The 23157-nt window shown below is 38.1% G+C and overlaps 1 protein-coding gene across 3 annotated transcripts in view; it reads left to right on the top strand.

Annotated features, from left to right (window-relative positions):
• Positions 1 to 11361, top strand: part of ANLN (anillin, actin binding protein) — a 50427-nt gene extending 39066 nt beyond the window's left edge. For all 3 annotated transcript variants that reach the window (XM_072964673.1, XM_006201893.4, XM_031674277.2), the window contains 4 exons: positions 507 to 593; positions 5081 to 5188; positions 8760 to 8932; positions 10006 to 11361. In XM_072964673.1, the coding sequence (XP_072820774.1) occupies positions 507 to 593; positions 5081 to 5188; positions 8760 to 8932; positions 10006 to 10129 (492 nt within the window). In that variant the 3' untranslated portion in view covers positions 10130 to 11361. The remainder of the gene's footprint in view (positions 1 to 506; positions 594 to 5080; positions 5189 to 8759; positions 8933 to 10005) is intronic.
• The last annotated feature ends 11796 nt before the right edge of the window (positions 11362 to 23157 follow it).

The following is a 23157-nucleotide window of genomic DNA, read 5'->3' as shown; positions in this document are numbered from 1 at the left end:
GATTGGTTTGAAATTGGGAAGTAAGATTCCTTCAACTTTGTTTTTCTTTTTTAAGAGTGGGTTATTTGGGACCTCTTGCAATCCCATATGAATTTGAGGATCAACTTTTCCGTTCTGCAGTTCCCTGTCCTTTATTGCTGAATAATATTACATTGTATTGATATACCGGTTGGTTTATCCCACCTTCTATCAAGTATATTCTGTTGATAGAGAATGGATAAACATATGTATTCTCTTCTAAAATCTGTGTTTTCTTTATTACATTAATTTGGGGCTTAGGGTTCTGTTTTTAATCAAACTCTACCTTGACTGAATTTATTCTTTAAAAGCATTTGTTGCTAAGGAACTAGTGGCTTTTTGGCCACCTATGTCATATTCCAGCTTTAGAAAATACTTTATTTTCAAGGCATAATATTCTCTATTCATGACTTATACATGTTTTATCAAGAAACATCACATCACACTTTGAAACTGTTTTACAAATAATTTACTCCCTTTCTTCGCAGGTGCCCTTTCTATCTCCTTTGGAAGGTCATATTTATTTAAAAATAAAGTGTCAAGTGAATTCAAGTGTTGAAGAAAGAGGTTTTCTAGTAAGTAACAAAATCTATATTTTCTTTTTTGCATTTTGTGAAGTATAGACTGTTTCCCTTAGGAATAAAGCCTATGTGATTAAGTGATAAATTGGTTCAGTAAAGATTTGTTGCATGTCCACTACATGCCAGTCACTGTGCTGGTGCTGGAAATATAATAGGCCATGAAAAATAATCCCTCTACTCAGGAACTTTTAGTTTAAAAAGGAGGATTATAAGTGAACGGGTAAATACAACACAGTACTATAATAGGAGAAAGCATGCAGTGCATGGGTTTAAATTGGTGGGACACCAGGGCTTCGGTATTGGTGGGAAGGCTTCAAGAGAGCTACTGGAAATAACTTGTAAACTGCTAACTGAATAAGTTAGCCAGCGGGAAAGAGGAGGGAGAGGTGTTCCAGATGAAGGGGAAAGCATGTGCAAATGGCCTGGGGCCCTTCCCTCTCTCACCCCCACCAAAGAAAAAGATGACACATTTACATAGTGGTAGACATTTCAAGATAGCTAAGCTTAGAGTTTGAGTGTGTGCGTGCAGGTGGGGAAGCGAGGGGAGTGATTGGGAAGAAAAGTGAGGTTGGGAGAAATGGGGCCAAGTATTAGAGGGCCTTTTAAAGAATTTGGACTTTATCCTGTAGTCAGCTGGATGCTCTTGCAGGATCTTAGGCAGAGGAATAACATCAAATATGGGGTTTAGGGAAGTCATTCTGACTGACACGTAGAAGTGGATTGAGGAGTGGTGACCCTGAAGAAGACTAGTGAGGAGACTGAGTTACCCCGTGAGAGAGGGGATGGGGACTGGCAGTCAGGGTGGAGAGATGAAGAAGGGCAGACCCTAGTGGTTTGACTGTAGGGGTGGAGGAGCAGAAGTGAGGATGTCACCCAGATCCCCGCCTTGCACAACTTGTTGAGTGGCAGTGATTGTGCTGAGATCAGGCACCTTAGGGGAGGAGCAAGTGTCTGTGTTTGGGGTGGAAAGTGTTTTTCCCCAAAATTTTATTGTGGAAAAGTGCAAACATACATCAGTGTTTATAGAATTTTACAGTGGACACCTGTATACCCAGCATCTAGATTCTGCCTTTAACATTTTTTACTATCCTTGCTTTATTGTGTGTCTACTACCTAGCCATCCTTCTAGCCAATCCTGAAACACCATATTTGGGGGGAAGAATTTAAAAGTATACTGTAGACATTAGCATGTTCCCTTGAATCTTAAGTGTACATCCCCCAAGTTTTGACACAGGCATAAATCTATGTAACCCAAATTTCTATTAAGATATAGAAAATTACCCCAGAAAGTTCCCTCATGCCTCTCATTAGTCAATCCCCACCAAAGATAGGAAGTTTTAATGAGTTAAGTTTTAAACAACTTGAATTTTAGATGCCAAAAGACATGTTTCAAAGTTTTGAGTTTGGAGCGCGAGATAGACATTTGAGATAAGATGAAGATTTGGAAATCTGCAGCAGAGAGACAGTAATGGAAGCTTACGCGAAGTTGGGTAAAGCAGAACCAGGAGAACACTTAACACTTAAGCCACAGACCTAGAAGGAGAAGCTCTCGAGAGAGACTACAGGGAGGGCAATGGAGAAGTCAGTGTCATGACTGCCAGGAGAAGAGAGTCTGAAAGAGGGAGTGATCAGGTTAGGTAAGGATCTATTAGAGACTGTCGGACTATTTATGAGGTGGTCGTTCTAGTCTTGGTGAGAGCAGGAGCTAGATTGCAGATGTTTACAAATGGAGTGGAGGGTGAGGAATGGGAGTACAGCAACTGTTTGAAACAAAGTTTGGCCACAAAGGAGTAAAGAGTGTGGTACTTACAGAGCCAGGTAGGGTGAAAGAAGGATTCTGTTGACACTTTTAAGACAGAGACTTGAGCATTTTTACATTCAAATGGGTAGCTTTTAGTAGGGCCAAAGAGGTTGAAAGGAGAGGAAAGTAGAGGGGAACGAGCATTAGGTTTAAGGAATAATACGTGGAACAAGGTCATTAGAGTGAGAACAAATAAGACCCGTGTCATGGTTTATGGGGTTGATCTTATACAGATTCTTCCTTTTCCATTATCAGAGGAGAAAGGTATGTGTGCAGAATACACAGAAGATTGTGGGTGTGGTGCGAGAAGTAGAGAAAATCTAATAGCTTTGATTTTCTTTGTGAGGCAAGAATTTGACCTATACAAAGGATATCACAGAGCAATTTGCCATTGCTGTCAAAGGCTACAGAAAGAAGAGCTAGACTGTACAGAAAGTTCAGGTGGCCAAGGTGACTGTAAATCAGACTTTTTTCACATGTAAATCCAGCAGGTGGCACTAGATATTCTTGGAAAAGCGTTTTGATAAATTTCTGACTTGAAGGCACTGTTTACCTGATCTTTTCTTTTAATGTAAGTATTTCCTTATTTTATCATAGATACCTTTAGCACCTAGGGCAGCTGGTTCATTTGCCTATAATGTTTGACCTATTTAATTTTTGAGCTGGGCTGTTAACTAGTTTAGAGAGATCTCTTCAGGTTTACTCTGTCTTGAATCCTATAGTGTTCCTGTCACATCCACACTTACAGAAATGTGGCAAAAAAAATTGCTCAGGACTCCCCAGAATGACTTCTGTCCCCTGTCTAACCAATGCTTTTTAATTACTTCTAACCTCTATAAAAAATAGAGGTAGTCATTGAAATTAAAGTCGCTTGGTTCAGTCTTCCTTCCTGATGTGCCAGGAACAGCTGGAAGGAAGGAGACGGCCAACCAGAGAAACTAGCGAAATGATGCTAAAATGGTGCTAATCTAGCTCTGCCAAGACTGATGAGCAGCAAGAGAAGTACATTCTGGATTAGCTAGAAGATTCCAGTTCTGCTTTGTGATTGTGTGTTGTCATTTAGTTTCCTTGGCCCTCAGTTTTCTCAGCTGTAAAAATGAAAACACTATCCTCTTGTGATTCTTCTTTGATTATAATAGAGTGTAATCATAACTTGTATTATCTTTACCCATCAAATTTTTCCTTTTCTATTTATCTGTATGATGTAAAAGGTGAATATAAACACATGTGGGCACTGGTGAATCATTTATACTAACTTTCTGCTTGAGACTGAAGTAACAAGATTCCTATCTTTCTCCCTTGGGTGGCTATGAGTAATGTTGCCCAGAGAAAGCATTTGGTGGGGAGGAAAGCGGGTGAACGGAAGAAGAAAAGGTGGGGCAAGAGGACACATGGAGTAAGCTCATTAGCTAATTAATCAGGCTAACAAATTTGAGCTTTCATTCTATCGTGGATGCACTTCTCCACACAAAATAACTTCCCCCATGGCCAGTGACTGCACTCCTAACTCAAGTCACCTAGTGGTAAATTCACACAGAAAGAGCGTACTTCCCACCATCAGAGGGTTGGTGTAAGGCTTAGTTGAGCCATTGGAAGGTGGAAAAAAGCCTTAATGCTTTCTGAAATCAAACACAAAGATGCCTTTGGATTGTCTATGATCGGGGTTGGCAAAGTATGGCCCGCTGCTTGTTTATACAGAGTTTTACTAGTACTTGAGCCCGTTTGTTTCCATAGTGTCTCTGTCTGCTTTTGCTCTGTGACAGCAGAACTGAATAGCCATGACAGGACCTATATGGCCCACAAAGTCTCGAATCTTTACCCTTTGCAGAAAATTTGCCAGCACCAAGTCTACAGCATTGTTACGTTTTTACTTTGCCTCGTTCTTTAACATAACAGTTCTTATAGGAATTTTTTTTTAATTAAAAGTAAGGACTTTCATATAAGTTAGGGCTCCATTATGACTACAACTAAAAAATAGTGGGAGGAAAAAGCAGCTTCTACTTATATGGCTTAAGTAAAAGTACTTCCGTGGAAAAAACACATGTTGTTAGTTACCTATTCCAGAATCCTGTCCTTAACAACAGGATTGCTTCGCCTTCCATTAGGTAGAATGTAACTTACATTCCAGATGCATGAGCTGGCTGACCACCTGACTGCTACTTCCTCGTGTGGTTGATGGCTCAGCAGATGGGGAGTTCTGATGTTTATCACAGTGCTCTCTCAAGGCTTACAATCATGAGTTGACTCTTTTCTGATCCTGTTTTGCTCTCCTGAATTAAATACCATCTTCCATATTAAGATAAGTCTAATTTAACAAGCTACCAGTTTTTTCCCAATATTTAAGGTATGATATTCTGATATTTTACTCTCCAAAACTTGAAGTACGTTTATTTAAGGAGCATTTGGTTAGGGACACCATGCTTTAAAAGGTCTAAAGTCTTAATTTGGTTAATATCTGAAAGTTCTTACATGCTGTATGCTTATAGACGATGTTGAGAATGTAGGCAAATTTCTGCATATGAGCAACCAGTGATTTCCATTACTAAGATAAAGCAGATGATGAAAAGCATGCAAGTAGATTTTGAAGTATGAAATATGCCAACATACTGAAGTTTAATGTGTAGAAAACGTGTAATTGATCCTCAGGTTTCTGAAGTCAGTATTTCATTGACTTTTCCAGACCATATTTGAAGATGTTAGTGGTTTTGGTGCCTGGCATCGAAGATGGTGTGTTCTTTCTGGAAACTGTATTTCTTATTGGACTTACCCAGATGATGAGAAACGAAAGGTAATATTAATATTGTTGATCGGTAGTGAAAACCCTGATTGACTTTCAGATAATGTTTTATGCAAGTGTTCCCTGTGGCCCCCATCACCCACCCAAATTCCCCTTTGAGTATATTTACTAAACCATTAAAAACATTCTTGTTGCAAGACTAGTGAATGAGTGTGGGTGTGCATGTATGTGTATTTGTGTAAAAATTTTACATCTTATCCATTCCCTTTGATTTGACCACTCTGAAAATACCTTAAGACATATATTTTTCTTTTTCCTGGAAGTTTCATAATGTTTTTAATTGACATTTTTAGTCAGAAATACGTTACATTCACTTTTGTATTTTATTAACAGTTGATTTACGTAAATCTGAGATAAAACAGTAATAGAAAGCTACCATAGGAATATAGTGGTTTTCATTTTGTTTCTAAAATTTGATAAGATTTTATGTAACGAATTGCATCTAGTTTTTAAAGAATTTAATGTTATTGCCCAGGTGTTGTTTTTTTTTTAATCCAAAAACTGGAAAATAGAAATAAGCAGAATTACAAAGTAAAATCATCCACAACAGAGACAATTACTGTTAATTTTGACTGTGTATCCTTCTAAATTTTTAAAATGTATAATTATATATGTCCATTTATGAATCTTCTTTAAACTTAAAAAATAAAGTATCATTCTTTTTATAACTTGAATTTTACTTGATAATATATCCTGACATTTTTTCACATCAGTACAAATACATCTGTGATATTGCATTCAGTATCTATATGTATTACATTGTAGCCATGTAAAATTTTATTTAAAAATTTATTGTGAAATATTTGGATTAATCAAAAAGACATTAAAGAACAAATAATTTCTGTCAATCTTTGTGTTAACAATGCAGTTGATGCTCCCCCTGTAACCTTCTCTCCTTCATAGAGAACTCCTATCCTGAAACAGTTTTGTTCCTATGTATGTCCTTAAATTTTAATTATGTATGTACATATTCCTAAGTGGTATATGTTATTGCAGTTGCATATTTTGAGACATTTTACAAATAATATCATACTGCATATGCTATTCTGCAACTTGCATGTTTTGAGTCACCATGGTTTGTGAAATTAGGCTAGACTGGCGCATGTAGCTTTAGTTCGTAGAGCTCCAGCCATCTTTCTCTGTACTCAGGTATTCCACTGTAAGAATGTGTCACAGTTAATTTATCTACTTCTCCTATTTATGGACACTTAGATTATTTCCAAATTGTGGCTATTATAAACAGCTCTGCTATGACTTAGCTTCTTACATACATGAATTAGAGCTCTTTCTTGGGTTTGTATGTTGTAGCAGAATTGAGTTGTAGAGTTTCGCACATTTTCAACTTAGCTAGATTTTGTCCAGTGATTCTGGAAAGTAGTTGTATGACGTTCCATTCCCACCAGGAGTATATGAGAGTTCTCAGTGTTCCACATCCCACCAGCACGTGGTGTGTCAGCCTTTTAAACTCAGTCAGTATGATAGGTGTGAAATGTTATCTCACTATGTTTTTATTTTGATTTTCCTTGATTACGCATTAAGAGTAAACATCTTTTCTTATGTGTTTTGGCCATTTATTTCCCTGTTTTTTTGCTTGGCGTAGGTTTTAATTTGTCTTTATAGTATCTTTTCATAAACAGATTTTTTAATGCTAAGATAATCAAATTTGTCAATTTATAGCTTTATCATTTTGTTTTTTGAGTCTTACATAAGAAAACCATCCCTACTCTAGTTATAAAATTTTACATTTCTCATTTAATTTACCTGGAATTGATCCTTCCCCAACCCCCCACCCCCACATTTGAAAACCCAGTTATGCCAGCACCATTGAATGGTGCATCCCTTCCCCACTAATCCACATGCTGTTTCTGGCATGTATCAAGATATCATTAAATATATAGGTCTATGTTTAGATTTCTAGCCTGTTTTCTTTGGTCTCTATTTCTCAGTCTCAGTTACCATAATTTTAAAATAAATCTTAATGTCTGATAAGGCAAGTCTCTTACCTTGTAGTTTCATTCAATAATATGTTACTTATTCTTGGCCCTTGCTGTTTACACACACACGTGTGCACGTGGGGAAATATATGTACCTATATATTTAACTTTTTATAATTGAAATGTTCAAATGTACACAAGACAGAGAGAGATAGTATAATAGACTCCTAGCTTCAACAATAATTAATTTTCATGTTTCATTTATCTCTCCACAACATGCATACTCTTTTGTTCTTGTTTTGCTGAGCTATTTTAAAGATATCAGACTATATTATATCATTTCACCCGTATGAGTCCAGGTTGCTGCTTCCTAACCCTGGTAAATACCCCTGTGAAGCCAGGTTTCAGGCTAGCTCACCACCCTGCACTCTCTCTTCCTCGCTGATTTTGGCCCTTGAAGGTGTCTTTTACGTTCTTGTGAGTTTACTTATCTAGCATTTGGGGGGTTATGGGAGGTCTTTCAGGCTGTTTGTCTGCCGTACTTTCTGGAAACATTACTGTTTGTTTAAATAGTCCCCTATTACTGTCGTTTATTTGTTTCAAACATTTTACTATTATGAAAAAACAGTGGCTACGCCTATCTAAACATCTTTGTGCACCTGCATATTTGCTTAGCATGTTTCTTTTACATGAAATTGTAGGATCAGAATATGCCCGTTCTGAATGTTTTTTTAACACTTTTTTATTGAGTTATAGTCATTTTACAATGTTGTGTCAAATTCCAGTGTAGAGCACAATTTTTCAGTTATACATGACCATACATATATTCATTGTCACATTTTTTTGAATTTTTTTGATTGTTGTTATCAAATTATCTACCAGTAATAGATCGTTTTGTGCTTTGACTAGCAGTGTATGAGAGTTTCTGTTACTTCCCAACCAATCAACAGAAGTTATTACCATTCTTTCCAGATTTGACCAATCTAATGTTTTAAAAGGGTGTATTTCATTCTAATTTTTTTTTAATTACTAACAGAGTTACACTTCTGTTGGCTGTCTCTAAATTGTTTGTGCCCATACATGTCCCTTTTCCCATTTTTCAGGATCATTTAGTCTCAAATTTTTATCTTCAACTCTTGTACCTTAGGAATGATGTAGCTTCTGAAAATCCAAAGCAATTGCTTGGCCGTATCTTTTAGAGATGCATAGAAAATATTTAGAGGTGAAATAAGATGTCTGGGTTTCTGTTCATAGAAAGGGAGGAAGTGAGTGGGCTATCAGGTGGTTGAATGTGTGTTTCTAATTTTTGGAGCTGAGTGATGCATATAGAGAAGTTCATTATGCTGTTGTGTTTTTTTAATCTGAAGTTTTCCATAACAAAGAGTTTGTTTTGTAAGTTGGCTGAGATCTCCAGTTAACATTTTTGGTTTTATTTTTATGTCCAGCAAAAGAACAATAATAAATATTAAATATGTTTCTCTAAACTCACATAATTAGATTTTAACTTTTAAATTAATGGCTTTTTAATTTTCAGTTTGTGCCAACTTGAATACTGCTTGATGCTTACTGACTTAAATGGTCTTGTTTATTTTCTACTAATCGTGTTTTTTAAAAATTTGTTTTTATAGAATCCCATAGGAAGATTAAATTTGGCCAATTGTACCAGTCGTCAGATAGAACCAGCCAACAGAGAATTTTGTGCGAGACGCAACACTTTTGAATTAATTACTGTCCGACCACAAAGAGAAGATGACCGAGAGACTCTGGTCAGCCAATGCAGGGACACACTCTGTGTCACCAAGTATGTATTAGGCTGTACATTTTCTGTCAGCTAAGTAACTGATTGCGACTATGTTCTTAACCACTGTAAGAAATATCAGAGATGATCCTTGTCTTCAAAGAGGGTATGGTCTGAATGAGAAAACAAACCACACGCACATTAGTTGGAGAGCAATCTAATATCTATATTAATATAGTTAAGAAAAGCACGGCATTCAAGTTATATCTTAGCTAATCCTGTTTTCCCGTATACTCACAGTGGAGCCTTTTTCAAGGCTAATATTCTTTGGGTTAAGTTTAAAGATTTCATGTGTAATTGAGAAGTCAAGTATTACTTAGGGACTTGACATATCCCTTCCTTGCCATCCCCAAAATGCTCTCAATTAATCAGGTGACTTATAAAAACAATGTTATTCTCTCTGCAAATTTATGGTTGGAGATGAACAGAATAAACTATTGGGAGTGTCACTTTTTTGGTTAAGCCTAAACTTAGATATAAGATGTAGCTAAATAAGGATGCAAAGAAGAGAGTCCTGATGTGAACAGAGAGGTTAGGATAGGCGACACCTTAGGATCTTCAGATCATTTATCGTAAATACCTTGCTCTGCTAACACAGTAAGACAAAAATAATGCGAGACAGTACAAAATAGTATTACCTACAAAGCCAGGTGAGGGTCCACGAGCCTGTGATTCCAGCTCTTAGGGAGCCCGAGTCTGAGGCGCCTGGGGGGCTCCCACATTCAGGCCTGTGGCGCACTTGCTCTTCTAGGAAGGACCCACCAGTGGCTGTCCTGCACCACCAAATTGCCCAGCCAGATCACCTGTACAAGATAGGTACTGTCTTTGGTGTGAGAGTCCATCATTTCCCAAATATCATCAATGTGAATTATGGTTCAGCTAACCAATCTGATTGTAATTGGGGAAGCACCTCACTATGGGGCGCTTGATAACCATCCATTAAAAGGCGGTAATGAAAAAATAAAAGAAAGATAGTAATGAGTTACTCATTTTACTACTTAGGCTCCCTCTGAGCAAACGTACATGGAAGTATGGGATAGGGGAAAAGTTCCTGACATTTTTGTTTATTCCTGTAGGAACTGGCTGTCTGCAGATACCAAGGAAGAGCGGGATCTCTGGATGCAAAAACTCAATCAAGTTCTTGTTGATATTCGCCTCTGGCAACCTGATGCTTGCTATAAACCTATTGGAAAGCCTTAAAGTGTGGGACACTTCCATGTCACATAGAGGTTTTCTGCCTGTGTCATAAATGTATGTTAAGAGCATCAAATTTGCTGATTGCATTTTATGCTTTAAATGCGAAAGGGTATGTGCCAATATTCATTCACTACATTGTATGCAGTATTTATATCTTTTGTATGTAAAATTTCACCTGATTTCTCTTTTGTTATTATTCTTAAATGATTGGAAGAAAAAATTTATTGTAGTCAATTTTGCTAAATTTTAATTTAAAAACCTCATTTTCCTATAAATCTAATTATTCAGTTATTCATGATAAAAAAAATTTTTTTTTTAAGTAAGGAATTTTGAGTTGTCTTCTTGGAGCTGTGGGTCTCCAAGTAGAAGAGTCTTCCAGGGTTGGAGACAGAAACCTCCAACCTGACCATCCTTTCTCTGGCCTCGGTACTGTTTTCTAAGGTTGTGGTCACTTATTGATCATGATATATCTTGTTACTAGAGAACTGAAAAAAAAATTCTAAGGGACTTCACAGAAGCATTTTTAGTAATGGAGGGAACAACTTTTTCAAAATAGCAAATATATATTAGTTTAAAGCTCAAGGCTGCCTTCAGATAAGAGATGTGGACATACAGGATATTGTGTGAGATTTGGGGTTGAATATTTTATTTAGAAGACTTAATAATCACATGGTTTACATTTACTCAGTTACTTTAGATGCTGTGTGGTGCACATTTTCATACAATACAGGCTTTTAAAAATAACTATTTTTGCTATATAGCTTACAGACTCCTCAAATATACATGGCAAGTTAGTTCTTTCTGCTCCTGTAACAAGAACAAATATAAACTGAAGAATCGTTATGTAAGAAAACTGAACTTTACCAAGCTGCTATGGACTAATACTTTGCTTGCCAAAGTTCTTGTCTTTTTTTTTTTTTCCACATCCACATACGACAGTGTCTAGAAACCCATTAAGAAAATCACTTGAAAAGCTGTAAAGTCATGTATTACATTTAAAAGCCTAATACTTTTTTTTAATTATAAAATATTGTAAAGCATGGTCTCAACATTAAGAACACTTTGAATTTCTTCTCTGAATTGTTAAAGTTATTGATGGTCTCATTTATAAACACTAAATACTGTCACCTCCTGTCATTTTATTTTTCATTCAAATGTGTTTTTTCGTATGTGTATTACAGAAGTATATTTTATGATCTCTTACCTAAATAAATACTTGCAAATGGCCTAAGGAATCAGCTAGTTAAGAAATAGTATTAAAATGTGCGCTGTGCCTCCCTGCACCCCTAGGCTGGGGCTTCTTGAGGGGGCTGTACGACTTTGTGTCTCATTCATCTCTTTACCTCCAGCCCAGCGCTCAGCTCACTGTATGTTCTTAGAGTCACTGTCGAATGAGGAGGTGGACAAAGGATCCATTTCTAAGGCATTTCAACAGAATAAAGTACTTGGATGCACATTTGAGGAGATGGAGGGTGGTTCCCAAGGGCTTAGCAGAGACTGAGTGGATGAGTATCATCACCAAAATAGGGACTAGGTCTTTTGGCGGGATTGAGGAGAGAGGGTCCCTTTTACCTATTTGTAGCTTTGTGTTTATTTTTGAACAGGCATTACATGTTGTTATATAAAATTCGAAAGACACAGAGCAAAGAAGTTAAAGTCAAAAGTGTGTTCCTCTTGTCACAACCACTTTTGCCAGTTTTGGGGTGTCTTCCTAGAGAGATTCTATGCATATTACATCAACATATTTCAGCTCGTCTGTTCATTAAAAAAATTCCATACATACTGTTTGTTGTAAGTTAAAGAAAAAAAGCACAACCGTATCCCTTAGCGAACATCGCATTTTAGTATAGGTTTAGAGGCTTTATGTAAAGCTCAGTTTTAGAAGAAATTTAAGGTGATTGTGGAACATATGTTGGAAATACCTTGTAAACAATGGGAAATACTGCTCTGAAGATTTCAGTGTCGTCTGCTTAGGGGGACTGTTGGAACCATTAGAGTTGATAAGATCATCCAGGGAGTATGATGTGGAAAGAAGCAAGAACAGAAAGAACATGATCTTTAGGGAAAAAGTGAAAAAGGAGTGGCTGGTGAGTGTCTTCTATGAGAGAAATACAAGAGTCATGTCTGCTGAGACCAAAGAAGGGTCTTAGGATTCGACCGCAAAAATCACAAAGCGGGTTAAAGAAAACAACTGAAATCTGGAGTCGTCAATTCAATAAAATGATTCGGGTGAATAATGAATTATAACAAAATCTACAGAGGGAAAGAATGACGGATTTGATTGCATGAGAGATTTCCTTCCAGACAAATTTAAACAAAATTTAGGCAAAGTTAACACATGATCACCAGACTAGGAGAAAATGTTCACAACATATTCAATAATCAAAAAATTAATATGTAAAATATATGAAGCACTCCTATGACTGGCTGGCATCCTTTGGGCATTTACTATGTACCAGGTGACACTCTTGGTATTTTGCATTCATTGTCTCGTATAATCTTCACATGACCTTATGAAATAGGCATCAAATGAGGAAACCTAGAACTTAGGTAACTTTTCTGAGGCCATAGGCAAATGACAGGCCAGGATTTGAACCCAGAATTCACATACTTCATCATTACACTATGATGGTTCTCAAATTAGTAAGAAAAAGAAAAATTAACCTAAAAAAGGAAGGGCAAATAAGATATCTATATTTATTCTCTTAATCTGTTTTCTTCCTTCCACCCCTTTAGCCTTTTTTCTCTTAATTTTTAAATAAACAATATAAATTCTTTAAAAAAAGAAGGGCAAATAATACTAGCAGAAAATGCATACATATATACACAAGTTCAAAGAGTCAGCAAACATGTAAAAATAGTATTAATAAACAAAAATACAAATTTAAATGGCAATGAGTTATGGCCACTCAGATGGTAGAATCTAGTCAGTCTTGGTGAGAAACTCATATTTTTGGTGAAAACAGAAACTGCTAGAGCCTTCTTGATTGGCAACTTGCTAACTAACACAGGATCAGTCTTAGATCAGGCTTGCACGCATCAGAGATCTTATCCATATAAAGCTTTACTTATAATTTCAAGAACACAAGCAATCAAGGCACTGCCTAAGCAGGGAGTCTACAATATTCCCACACTGGACAAGTAATAGATGAGCTCTCACATGGGGTTTGGGAGCTCTCACACAGCAGGGAGCCTGTAGGTAAGGAAACACTACCATTTTGTGCCCGATAGTAGTAATACAGCTTGTGGGACTCTCAGGAGTCTTGCCTCATGAATCCGTAAATTCTGATGCCCGGGGCTTTGGCTGTGCTTAGAGGGAGGAATAGGGAGAAATGTATCCATTCCATTCTCGGTCCCACTGATGGAGTTTTAACAGTCTATAATTTCCAGAGTGTTCAGGCACATCTTGTGGGTTTTAATTATGTTAATTTAAACGATCCTCTCTCTATGAAATACATTTTTTCTTTAATTCTATCAAAAAGTGTCCGCAAAACTGGTGAGGTTTTTTTTTTTCCTAACTGCTTAGGCAATTTGAGTAGATTGAAGTGCATTCAAACATCTTTCCATGTGTTGATTGGTCCTATGTATTGCTTCATTTGTGAATTCCATATTTGTGTCATTTGTCCATATTTCATTTGTTCTTATTGTATGAGCTATAAGATTATATGTTAGGGAGATTAATGTTCCTTTACATGTGGCTGCATCTACCCTCGGTTCCTTCATTAGCTGAGCATTCTTCAGCTACAAATAGAATATTTTAGTACCTACCACATACTCTGTTGGGAGCATTAAGACAGTAAACATTAGGGCGTCAGATGGGTAAAAAGGCAAAGTAAATTTCTAACAGGCGGCAGTGATTGTTTATTGTGGCATTAGCTGCCCAAGAAGATCGGGACAGAGGCAGATGTAAATCTGATTCGGCTAGTCGTCTTCCCAACACCAAGATTTCTGTTCTTGCCATCTGAAGTTAGAGGCTGTTGAGATTTAAAAGTGTCTAGAAACTCCCTTGGCAACGAATAGCACTTTATGGTATTTACTGAAGTTTTTTCAGGGAGAAAATAACAGTAATGATACAATTTTAGAATTGCTTGCCCTCAATTAACATCTTTTTTCTTGCTTTTAAGACCTCCTTGAGGAGTGAAAACAACTTTTACTTCTATAAAAGTGCAAAATGGACTTACTCTGCTTTCTCCCAAAAGTTAGATTTTTGTGTGAGTGAAGTAATTTTTTAAAATACGTATTTCACAAAATTCAGAGGTTTGGATGTAGTAAGTGAAGCTTACCGAAATGTGAGACTCCAGGCTGGAAAGATGAAGACTTAGAGGGTATGGAAAATTTATTCTTATGGGAATACTGTCAAGCTCCATATTACCTATTATTTTGCTCAGTTCTTAGAAATGTTACGTGTCCTCTGGGGCTGATAAACCATTTCCTGTTTGCTTGACTCCGCTTCCCACAGTGCATTTGAAAATAAAGCATTATCAGGAGAGTATCTCCTCATCTTCTGGTTACAGGTTGTAGTGTCTCCGTCAGGCTCATTCTAACACCGTCAGATCCCACAGCCTGCTGTATATGAGGCTCAATCTAGAAGAGAGGAGTTTGGGAGGCACATTTGTGATGTGCTAAGACCAACTCCTACTGGGAATTGCTGCCATTTCTTCCCAACTGCGTGTTCAGTGATGTCAAACTGGTAGTTCGAAGTTCACCATGATGGGAGTTTTTGTACCATTGAAACTGGAAAATGCTGCTAATAAAAAAGTCAGGTCCCCAGCGCCCTCCCATGATGTGCCAGCATACCACTGGACATATCTCTGCTCCAGATGTGCAGTCAGTTAAGGCTGATGTGCTTTTGTTCAGAATTCATTTTGTTGTTACTGTGGGAGACTGAACACAGGACCCGTGATCAGGCCAACAGGGAATTTTTTTAGTCATCTCTTAGATTCTTGCTTTCTTTCCCAAGTTATTTTTTGTAATATATGTAGAAGAAATGCATGCATGTATTAAAAGATTCAAACAATAAAGATATCAAACATCAAATGAAGATTAAAAGCTTCCCACATTTAGGGAAATATGAACATAGAATATTGGATGACATTTTGGGATTATTGTTAATTGTCTTAATTACACAATTGTAAATTGTGTTAATTGTCTTAAAGTGTGATAACGGTACTGTGGTTTGTTAGCAGGTGGTTTTTATTCTTAGGAAACGCATGTTAAAACATTTCAGGGTGGAGAATCAGGGTACGTGCAAGTTACGTTCAAATAACTCAGCTATTTGTGAATATTTGTATATACAATATATTTGCGAATATACATGGATATGAATATTTTCAAAGTAGGTTGCTTTCAAAAATTGATTGCTCGGTAACTTGGGTTACATATGAGCAGAGATTACAGCTGATCTGAGAAAAGCCATGAGTTATTTCTATGATCTTACAAATGCTCAGGATACTCCCCATATATCACAGGGCACACACATCAGCCTGAGGATCAGATTCACCCCAGGACATTGTGGTGTGTCACTGACCAATTGAAATGCAGCCTCTGTGTGTTCTTTCACTTCCTCAAGGCTGTGAGAGAGAGGTGGTGGAAACCCAAGATTCTTAGTGTATCCCCACATCTTGATGTGGTATCTATGGATCCAGGGGTTGCCATTCCAGAGGCAGGTAAATGCTTTGAGGGGATTACCGAGGCTGGTGCCATGGAAGATACTCAGTAGGGAATCCGTGGACCTCTTGATGGAGATGAGATGAAGGTCGGATCTGCTGGTAAGTGAGGTTGGAGACAGAATGGATTGAAGACCTGAGCGTGTGGTATGTATAATACGGCAAAAAACATGTTGATTCCTAGAAAATTCCATAGTTATCTAGTCAGTGTGACCTGGTGGTTTGGGGCACCCCAGTTGTGTACATGATGGAGTCACTTCCCTTACTTCATTGAAACGTAACCTCACCACTGGCAGTGAGGTGACCTGAAAAGTCATCTTCCTCTTCTACATGACTCTGAAGACGGCAGCAAGTTGTGCTGTTTCTCCTTCTCTACGTCAGGCTCTGCCACTGGTGCAAGGGGCAAGGTTAAATCTTCATAATGTTTTGTGTAGATTTCCTAGGACTTCCCTGAGTGATGACCCTGCCACGATCCCTTCGTTACATCTGGCCACCCTGGGCTCTGTTCCACACAGTGTAGGTCCCCTTTCTGCTCCAACTGTTTGTACCAGTGGCAACTACTGTTACGATCTGAACCTCATGTCTTGTTGAGGCTTGGGATAGATTTTCTCTCTGGGACTCCACAGTCTTCTCTTGAGACTTCCTCTTGAAACCTGCCTTCTGTCATTCCTCCTATCCACCCATTCTTGGCAAGAGGTTTTCTATGGTTCTTTGGTATTTCTGCTCAATCTGCACGTATCTTAAAAGTTTGTTCTAGACTATCTTTTCAAGGACATTGTATAGTGAGAAGCCTTGGAAGATAAAGTGTCTGCCTCTGGAACAAAGAACGGGTTTGCTTACCACCTTGGAAGATAGAGATAGTGTCTTTCTTGAGTCCAAAAGGCAGACATGCTGCTTATTATAAAAGACACAGCTTTCCTAAGTTCAGGGTTCCTCTCCTGTAATGCAGCCCGGAGTACATGCAGGTGTCATCTGGCCCTCTTTGCATTGTCCTATGGAAACTGGGGCTTGGGGAACCAGCACAAATGCTGATGCTCTGACTACTGTCACTGCTGTGAGGGACACAGTCCTTTGTCCCTAACCACGGACTGTGTCTTCTGCAAGTATCCATGAAACTGTGGCCAGCTAACTGGTTACACTGCAAGTAGGATAAAAATCTCAGACCCTTTGCCTGCCTAACCTGATTTGTCTCATGTTTCTAAACTTCAACCTGGAGTAAATGTGGAGACGCAAAAAAAAAAAAAAAAATCCCAGGTTGTGAGAAGCGACGCTCATTGAAAACTGATTGAAGGACAAGTGATTTTAATGTTCCGCTTGGAACATGTACTTCGGCTCTGGCACTTGCACTAAATTGTGTTTCCATTTTTTGCCATCTGCCTATTTTGATGGACATGATAAGAAAGAGAAATGGGAAATTTTCTGTTGTATATGTTGCTGGGATAGTTTCAAGGACACCAACTACAACATGATGCAGTGTCCTTTGCATGAGGACCCACAGGAGAAATTTGTCTCAGGTATTAGGAAAAGCTGCATTTCTGTTGAACAGCTGTGGTGTGCTTGTCCTATGGACACTATAAATCTTGCAGCTGATTGTGTTATCTCAGCACCTTGGAAGAATGGAGCCAAATTTGTGGTCCAGCTCTTGGAATTAATTGAGGCCAGACAGTATGAATTTGATATACTAAGCTTACCCCAGGTTATTTTCTTCAGTCTGTTTCTCATTTATTTACTTTTATATTTTTGCAGTGTATACATTTTTTGATTTTTATTTTAATTAAATTTTAAAGTTCTGATATTTCTATAAAACTCATTATAAGACCAGCACTTCCTGCCTCCCTCATCCCCCTCCTCATGGCGCCTACCTTTTCCTTTCCCATAGTTTAAGTCCTGGTTTTGGTGAAGCATCTGAGAAAATGCCGGGAGGAACATTCATGAGTGCTAACTGGTTTGATGTCATTAGTCTACCATCGTACTTCACTGGTAATTTGGCCAGTTACAGAATTCTAGGCTAGACACAGTTTTTCCTTAAATTTTTGAGGACTCTGTTTCATTGTCTCCTGGTTCCAGCATTTCAGCTGTGAAGTCCAAAGCCATTCTGATTCTTCATCCTTTGATGTGACATGTTTTTTCTCTCTGGAAGCTTTGTGAGGTCTTCTCTCTATTCCCGATGTTATGAAATTTCAGGAAAATGATGTGCCTTTGTGGGATCTTTTCCCATCCACTGTACTGGGCATTTGTAATGTGAGAACTCATGTCCTTCAAATGAAGAACATTTTTCTCTGTTTCTTCAATAATCTCTTCTGCATTTTCTGAGTCCCTTGTCTCCTTAATAATTTTATCTAGGTTTTGGGACTTTCTGGGTCAGACCTCTCATGGCATATCTTCACTCTGGTTTTCCTTTTTTTCTTTTTAATTCTTAAGTTCCGTTTCTTGAAAGATCCCAGTGTATTAGTTTTTTATTGCTGCCATAACAAATTGAAGCTCAGCTAAATTAAAAACCACATCTCCTAACCTTCCTCGTATCGACTTATGACCATATGAGTTAGTTCTGGTCAATGATATGTAAGAAAGACTCATTAAAAGGGACAGACAATTAAGCAAATGTTTTTTCTCCTTCCAGCTCCTTAGAGTAAAGGCATGATGACTGGAGCTGCAGCAGCCGTTTTGGATTAAGAGAATAGAGACTGTGTCCTAAGCAGAGTAAAGCATAGAGATAAAATAAGCATCATCTCTGGTGATGCCACCACACCTTCTTAGACTATCTCCGAACTTCTTTTATGTGAAGATAATAAACCTGTGTAGGTTGAAGCCATCGTCACCTTGGGTTTTCTGTTATATGTTGCCAAACCTAAGACAAACACATATGCCAACCTGAATGTATATATTGATGATGACAACTCAGGCTCTTGGCTTGCTCTTCTAAGCTGTTGAAGTAAAAGTGAAGTACATTGTTTTGCTAAAAGTTATAATAATATCCATGACCATAGTCTCCAAACCCCAGATACTTAACACTCAGGTATCTACCAGCAATATCTAAGTATTACACTTTACCTCCACCCTTTATCTGTGGAAGTGTCTCCTTGGAAAATGTGCATTTGAAATCTCTGCATGTATGCACACTGCACACATCACTTTATCAAAATAAATAAGTGATTTGAAATCACTTTGTCAAAGACAATACAGATAAGACCTTTAGCGGGAATTCATGGACATTTGCTGAAAACAATCTATAGTTCAGATTCACTCTTCCCCTAGTCTTCAGCATTCAATTTTAAAAAAGTAAAAAATGCAGAAAAATTGAAATAATGTTACAATGAATTTTACTCATTTCCCTCCCGCTGAGATTCAATAGTCGTTAACATTGTTGCTGTATTTCCTTTATCTATATACTTACATATATTTAAAGTTAAATCTATATGGAGAGCAACTTTCCATTTTTTTGGTTTGCTGTCTGAAAGTGAGTTGCAGACATCATTTTTTCACTCTTCACATATTCTAAATTTCCAAATTGTGTTTTCCGTAGTCATGAAAGTGCCAAAGGCAGATTTCCCAAGTTTTTCAGCCCAAGGGTGTGTGTGGCTTGGAAGCAGGTTCTCAGCATGGGTGTGGATCAGGTGAAGAGGGAGAAACATGAGGAAGCAGTGTTACAGAGTGAGCAGCAAGGTTATCTGCATTTCTTGGACTCAACAAAGGGAACTATTTCCTTTATTCCTAAAATACTGTTAATTCAACTAAATCCCATCAAGTCAGTTCAAAAACATCTGAGCCATAATGTTGACTCCTGGATATTCCTGGAAAGCCGTTAAGGAGGGCGAACAACTTGTCTTGATTTGCCCAGGACTTCCCTGGTCTTGGCATGAAAAATCCTGGGAGAGCCCTCTGTTCCAGACAAAACCAGGTGGTTGGTCACCTTACTTAAAATAATTCTGACATAACCTCCCTTCTGAAAAGAGTTGGCAGTTTTTCCTTCATTCAGTTAACAAACCCTTACTGGACAGCTGTTGGGGTGGACCCTGCCCGGGCTAGTGCTGGCCATGCCCTATTGACTGTGATGTGATCTTTGCTCTGCAAGGACTTGACACTGTTCTCTGTATTTGCCACCAGTAAGAGACAAATGTTTGTGTTTTTAGAATTGAAATCTCTTTTCCTTTAGAGTTGCAGGTAGAAGGAACCATCTGGCTTTACAGAGAAAATAATCTGGATACCTAAACACACCTTATCTGAGTGTGCGGGTATTTTTCTTTCTTTTTTTGGTGGGGGAGGTAATTAGGTTTATTTATGTATTTTTTTTAATTAAATTTTTTTCTTTTTAAGTGGAGGCACTGGGGATTGAACCCAAGACCTTGTGCATGCTAAGCAGACCCTCTACCACTGAGCTATACCTTCCACCAGGGTTTTCCATTCTTAACTTTACATTTCCAAGTGCATTTCCTTAACACAAAAGTTAATGAGGAAGTAAGCTATGGCTACCATCTCCCGGTGTCTCCTGAGAGCCCTCAGCCTATTATGTTGCTCAGCGCCTTCTGAAGTAAAAGCGGAAGGCTTTTCACAACCCAACAGTCCATTTGCGAAAAAAAGCTGATGACATATTTCTGGCAGGTTATGCTTATGCTTCTGGTTTAGAATCAGCATCTCTGTCCCTGAAGAGGGTGACAGTGTCATAAGTGCCACATACTGGGCTTTATAGCTTGGTAGCTTTGAGTTTCTTTATGCAAGGGTACTACTTCCGAGGTGGAAAAATGTTGGCAGCCACCGCGTCTTATTATAAATTAGTGAGCAGTGTCCGATCACTGTAAGGCCAGGTATTGGTTTCTTCCTGCCTATGTTTCCAGCTCTTAACCAGCACCTGGCTGGGAGTAGAGTCTCACTGAAGTTGTATCCAATAGATCGGATGAAAAACAGAAAGAAGAATTTAGATCATTTAACTAAGTATAAAGTACAATTGAAAAATGTACACAGACATTTTTGGATAGCATGGCTACAGGCCGGAGAGATTGTACGGAGTACACGATGATTCCTGCTGAATTTATCTTCTGCTCTGATTTGATTAGATTGCTTACTTAAGTGAAGACGCAAAGATCACCATTCTCTTGTTTAACTGAACAAACAAACTCCCAGGCAAAAATGTGAAGACCCTAAAGTTGTACATTTCTACCTCTAAAGAGCAACTGTACATCCTATTTCAGTTCAGAGGGTGAAAGGCCAGTTCTCTGCTTCAGTTCTCAAATTCAAAACCTCTGAGGAATGCTTTTACCCGCTCCCCTTCATGGAAACCAGCAGCCTTTGTTACAAATGCTTAACAGCTGTCGATAAACTCTCACTTAGGGACAAAATGTTCCCTTACTAAGCCTGTTCCATTCCCATCTTTGAACCTCACAGCTACTATTTTTCCCTGAGGACAAGGCACTGCTATCATTCCCACTTAACAGATGGGGAAGCTGAGTCTCAGGGAGCTTGTGTGATTTGCTGAAGATCAAGCAGCTAGAAAGTGAGAGAATCTAGGTGTTTCAGTTCCCAAATCAGCAATTATCCCATCAAGTTTCTCCTACTTTCCCCTGGAGACAAAATGACTGATAAAGTATAATTTTCAAAAAGGAAAAATCATGGCTTATAAATATAAAATGAACATATGTCAAAGGTTTTCTGTAGCTCACTAATTAATGAGGGATCTGGGAAGACACCTAAACCAATTTAAACAAGTAAGGTATTTATAGGCAATGTTTGGAAGATTGCTGGGTTAGATTCCAAACTGGTGAATGTCCAACAGGGCAATAAACTATTATCTTTGAGGTTATCTGTTCTACTGAACAAAAGTCATTTATAGCTCCACTGAACAAAAATCTACAAATCAACCTCCGTCCCCAAGGACTTGTGAAGTAGCCCCCATCAATAGGAAGTTAAGCCCAGCATGACACTCTAAGAGCGCCCTGTGGTCTTCTCTGCCTGTTTGCAAGGTTCAGAGAATTTCAGGTGGTTTTTCAAACGTGACTTTTGGTTGAATTTGACAGACACAATAAAAAAGCTAATGTTTTCTTTCTTTAAATAAGAAGGCACAGATACCTGCAGCATTCTCCTTACACACTAAGAGTTTCCTTTCTTATGCCACACCTGATACGTTACTATGACTGACAAGAAATACTCAGGCCAGTTCAAAACCTGTAGGAAACCTGTCTTTTTATGGAAAAATAAAGCTGTGAGAAGCCTTCACATTTGGTAAGAAAACTGGCTTTTGAAACACTGTATGATTACTACCTGAAAAGTCTTATGTTCTTGTAGTAAGTCACTGAATTTCTAATTAATTGAAATTCTAAGGACAGAAAGTAGGTGTTTTCCTATATTAGACACATAGTCTTTATCTGATTAGATTTCTCTGCTGTAGTAGAAAGGCAGACCACAGTTGGACTATCTGGTGCCAGTTACATTAACTTATTTGAGCCTTAATTTTATTATCTATAAACTGCTAATAGTACTAAACCACATGCTTTCCTCAGTTTAAAAGCATTATTAAGTGCTCTTTATCTCTGTGTGGAGAAATATTTAACCAAAATGTAACTGAACCATTTTTTTTATTTTTAAATATCTTGCTATTTTCTGGTAAAATGCTCTTGGCGGGGGGAGTGTAACTGTTCTGACCAACTAGGCACACATGATGAGAGTCCACCCCTTGATTGCCCCGCAGAGTTAGAGGTGAACTTAGAAAAGCCAATATGGGGCGTGTGTGTGTGTGTGTGTGTGTGTTTGTGTGTGTGTGTGTGTTTGACCTGGAAGAAGATAACCCCAAATATTATGGTATTATTGCTCTAAAGAAAATTAATCAATTTGACATCTAACTTGACATTCTCATTTTTGCATTCATTTTCCCATTGACTATTACCGCCTTATTTCTCAAGTGCCCCCCTGGCCAGCTCTTTTGTGTTTCTGTTGATTCCCTCATTAAATAGTTCAGTAAAAATTTGCCTTATGTTTTCTAACTGTAAGAGAAGTAGGTTTTTATCAGTTTGAGTATTAAGCTTTTAACAAACTATACAGAAAAAGCAAACAAAAACCCCCTCCAACAATGCAGACTTGATTTCAGAATCTTTCAAGAATAACATGGATTTTCACTGAATGTTCCCAGAGTCAGAGCGGAGGAGATTAGCGTGCCAGACTTCCAACATGTGCCCTGTAAGTTTGTCTCACCAAACCCCAGACCCTTAGCTAGATGCCTAAATTTTGTTCGTCCTTCTCCCAAGTCATGTCTTCCTGTCCCCACAGTCCCCAGGCTCTGCTCCCCTCACTTCTCTCCCCTCCGGGGACAGATGCACGCTGTGGTGATCCCCCCGCCTCGTCACTGAATTACACTGAGTTGTATAATATTCTCCTTGG

The sequence above is a fragment of the Vicugna pacos genome, chromosome 7, assembly GCF_048564905.1.
Source record: "Vicugna pacos chromosome 7, VicPac4, whole genome shotgun sequence".
In the NCBI taxonomy this organism is placed as follows: domain Eukaryota; kingdom Metazoa; phylum Chordata; class Mammalia; order Artiodactyla; family Camelidae; genus Vicugna; species Vicugna pacos.
This window is presented reverse-complemented; position numbering and strand designations above follow the sequence as displayed.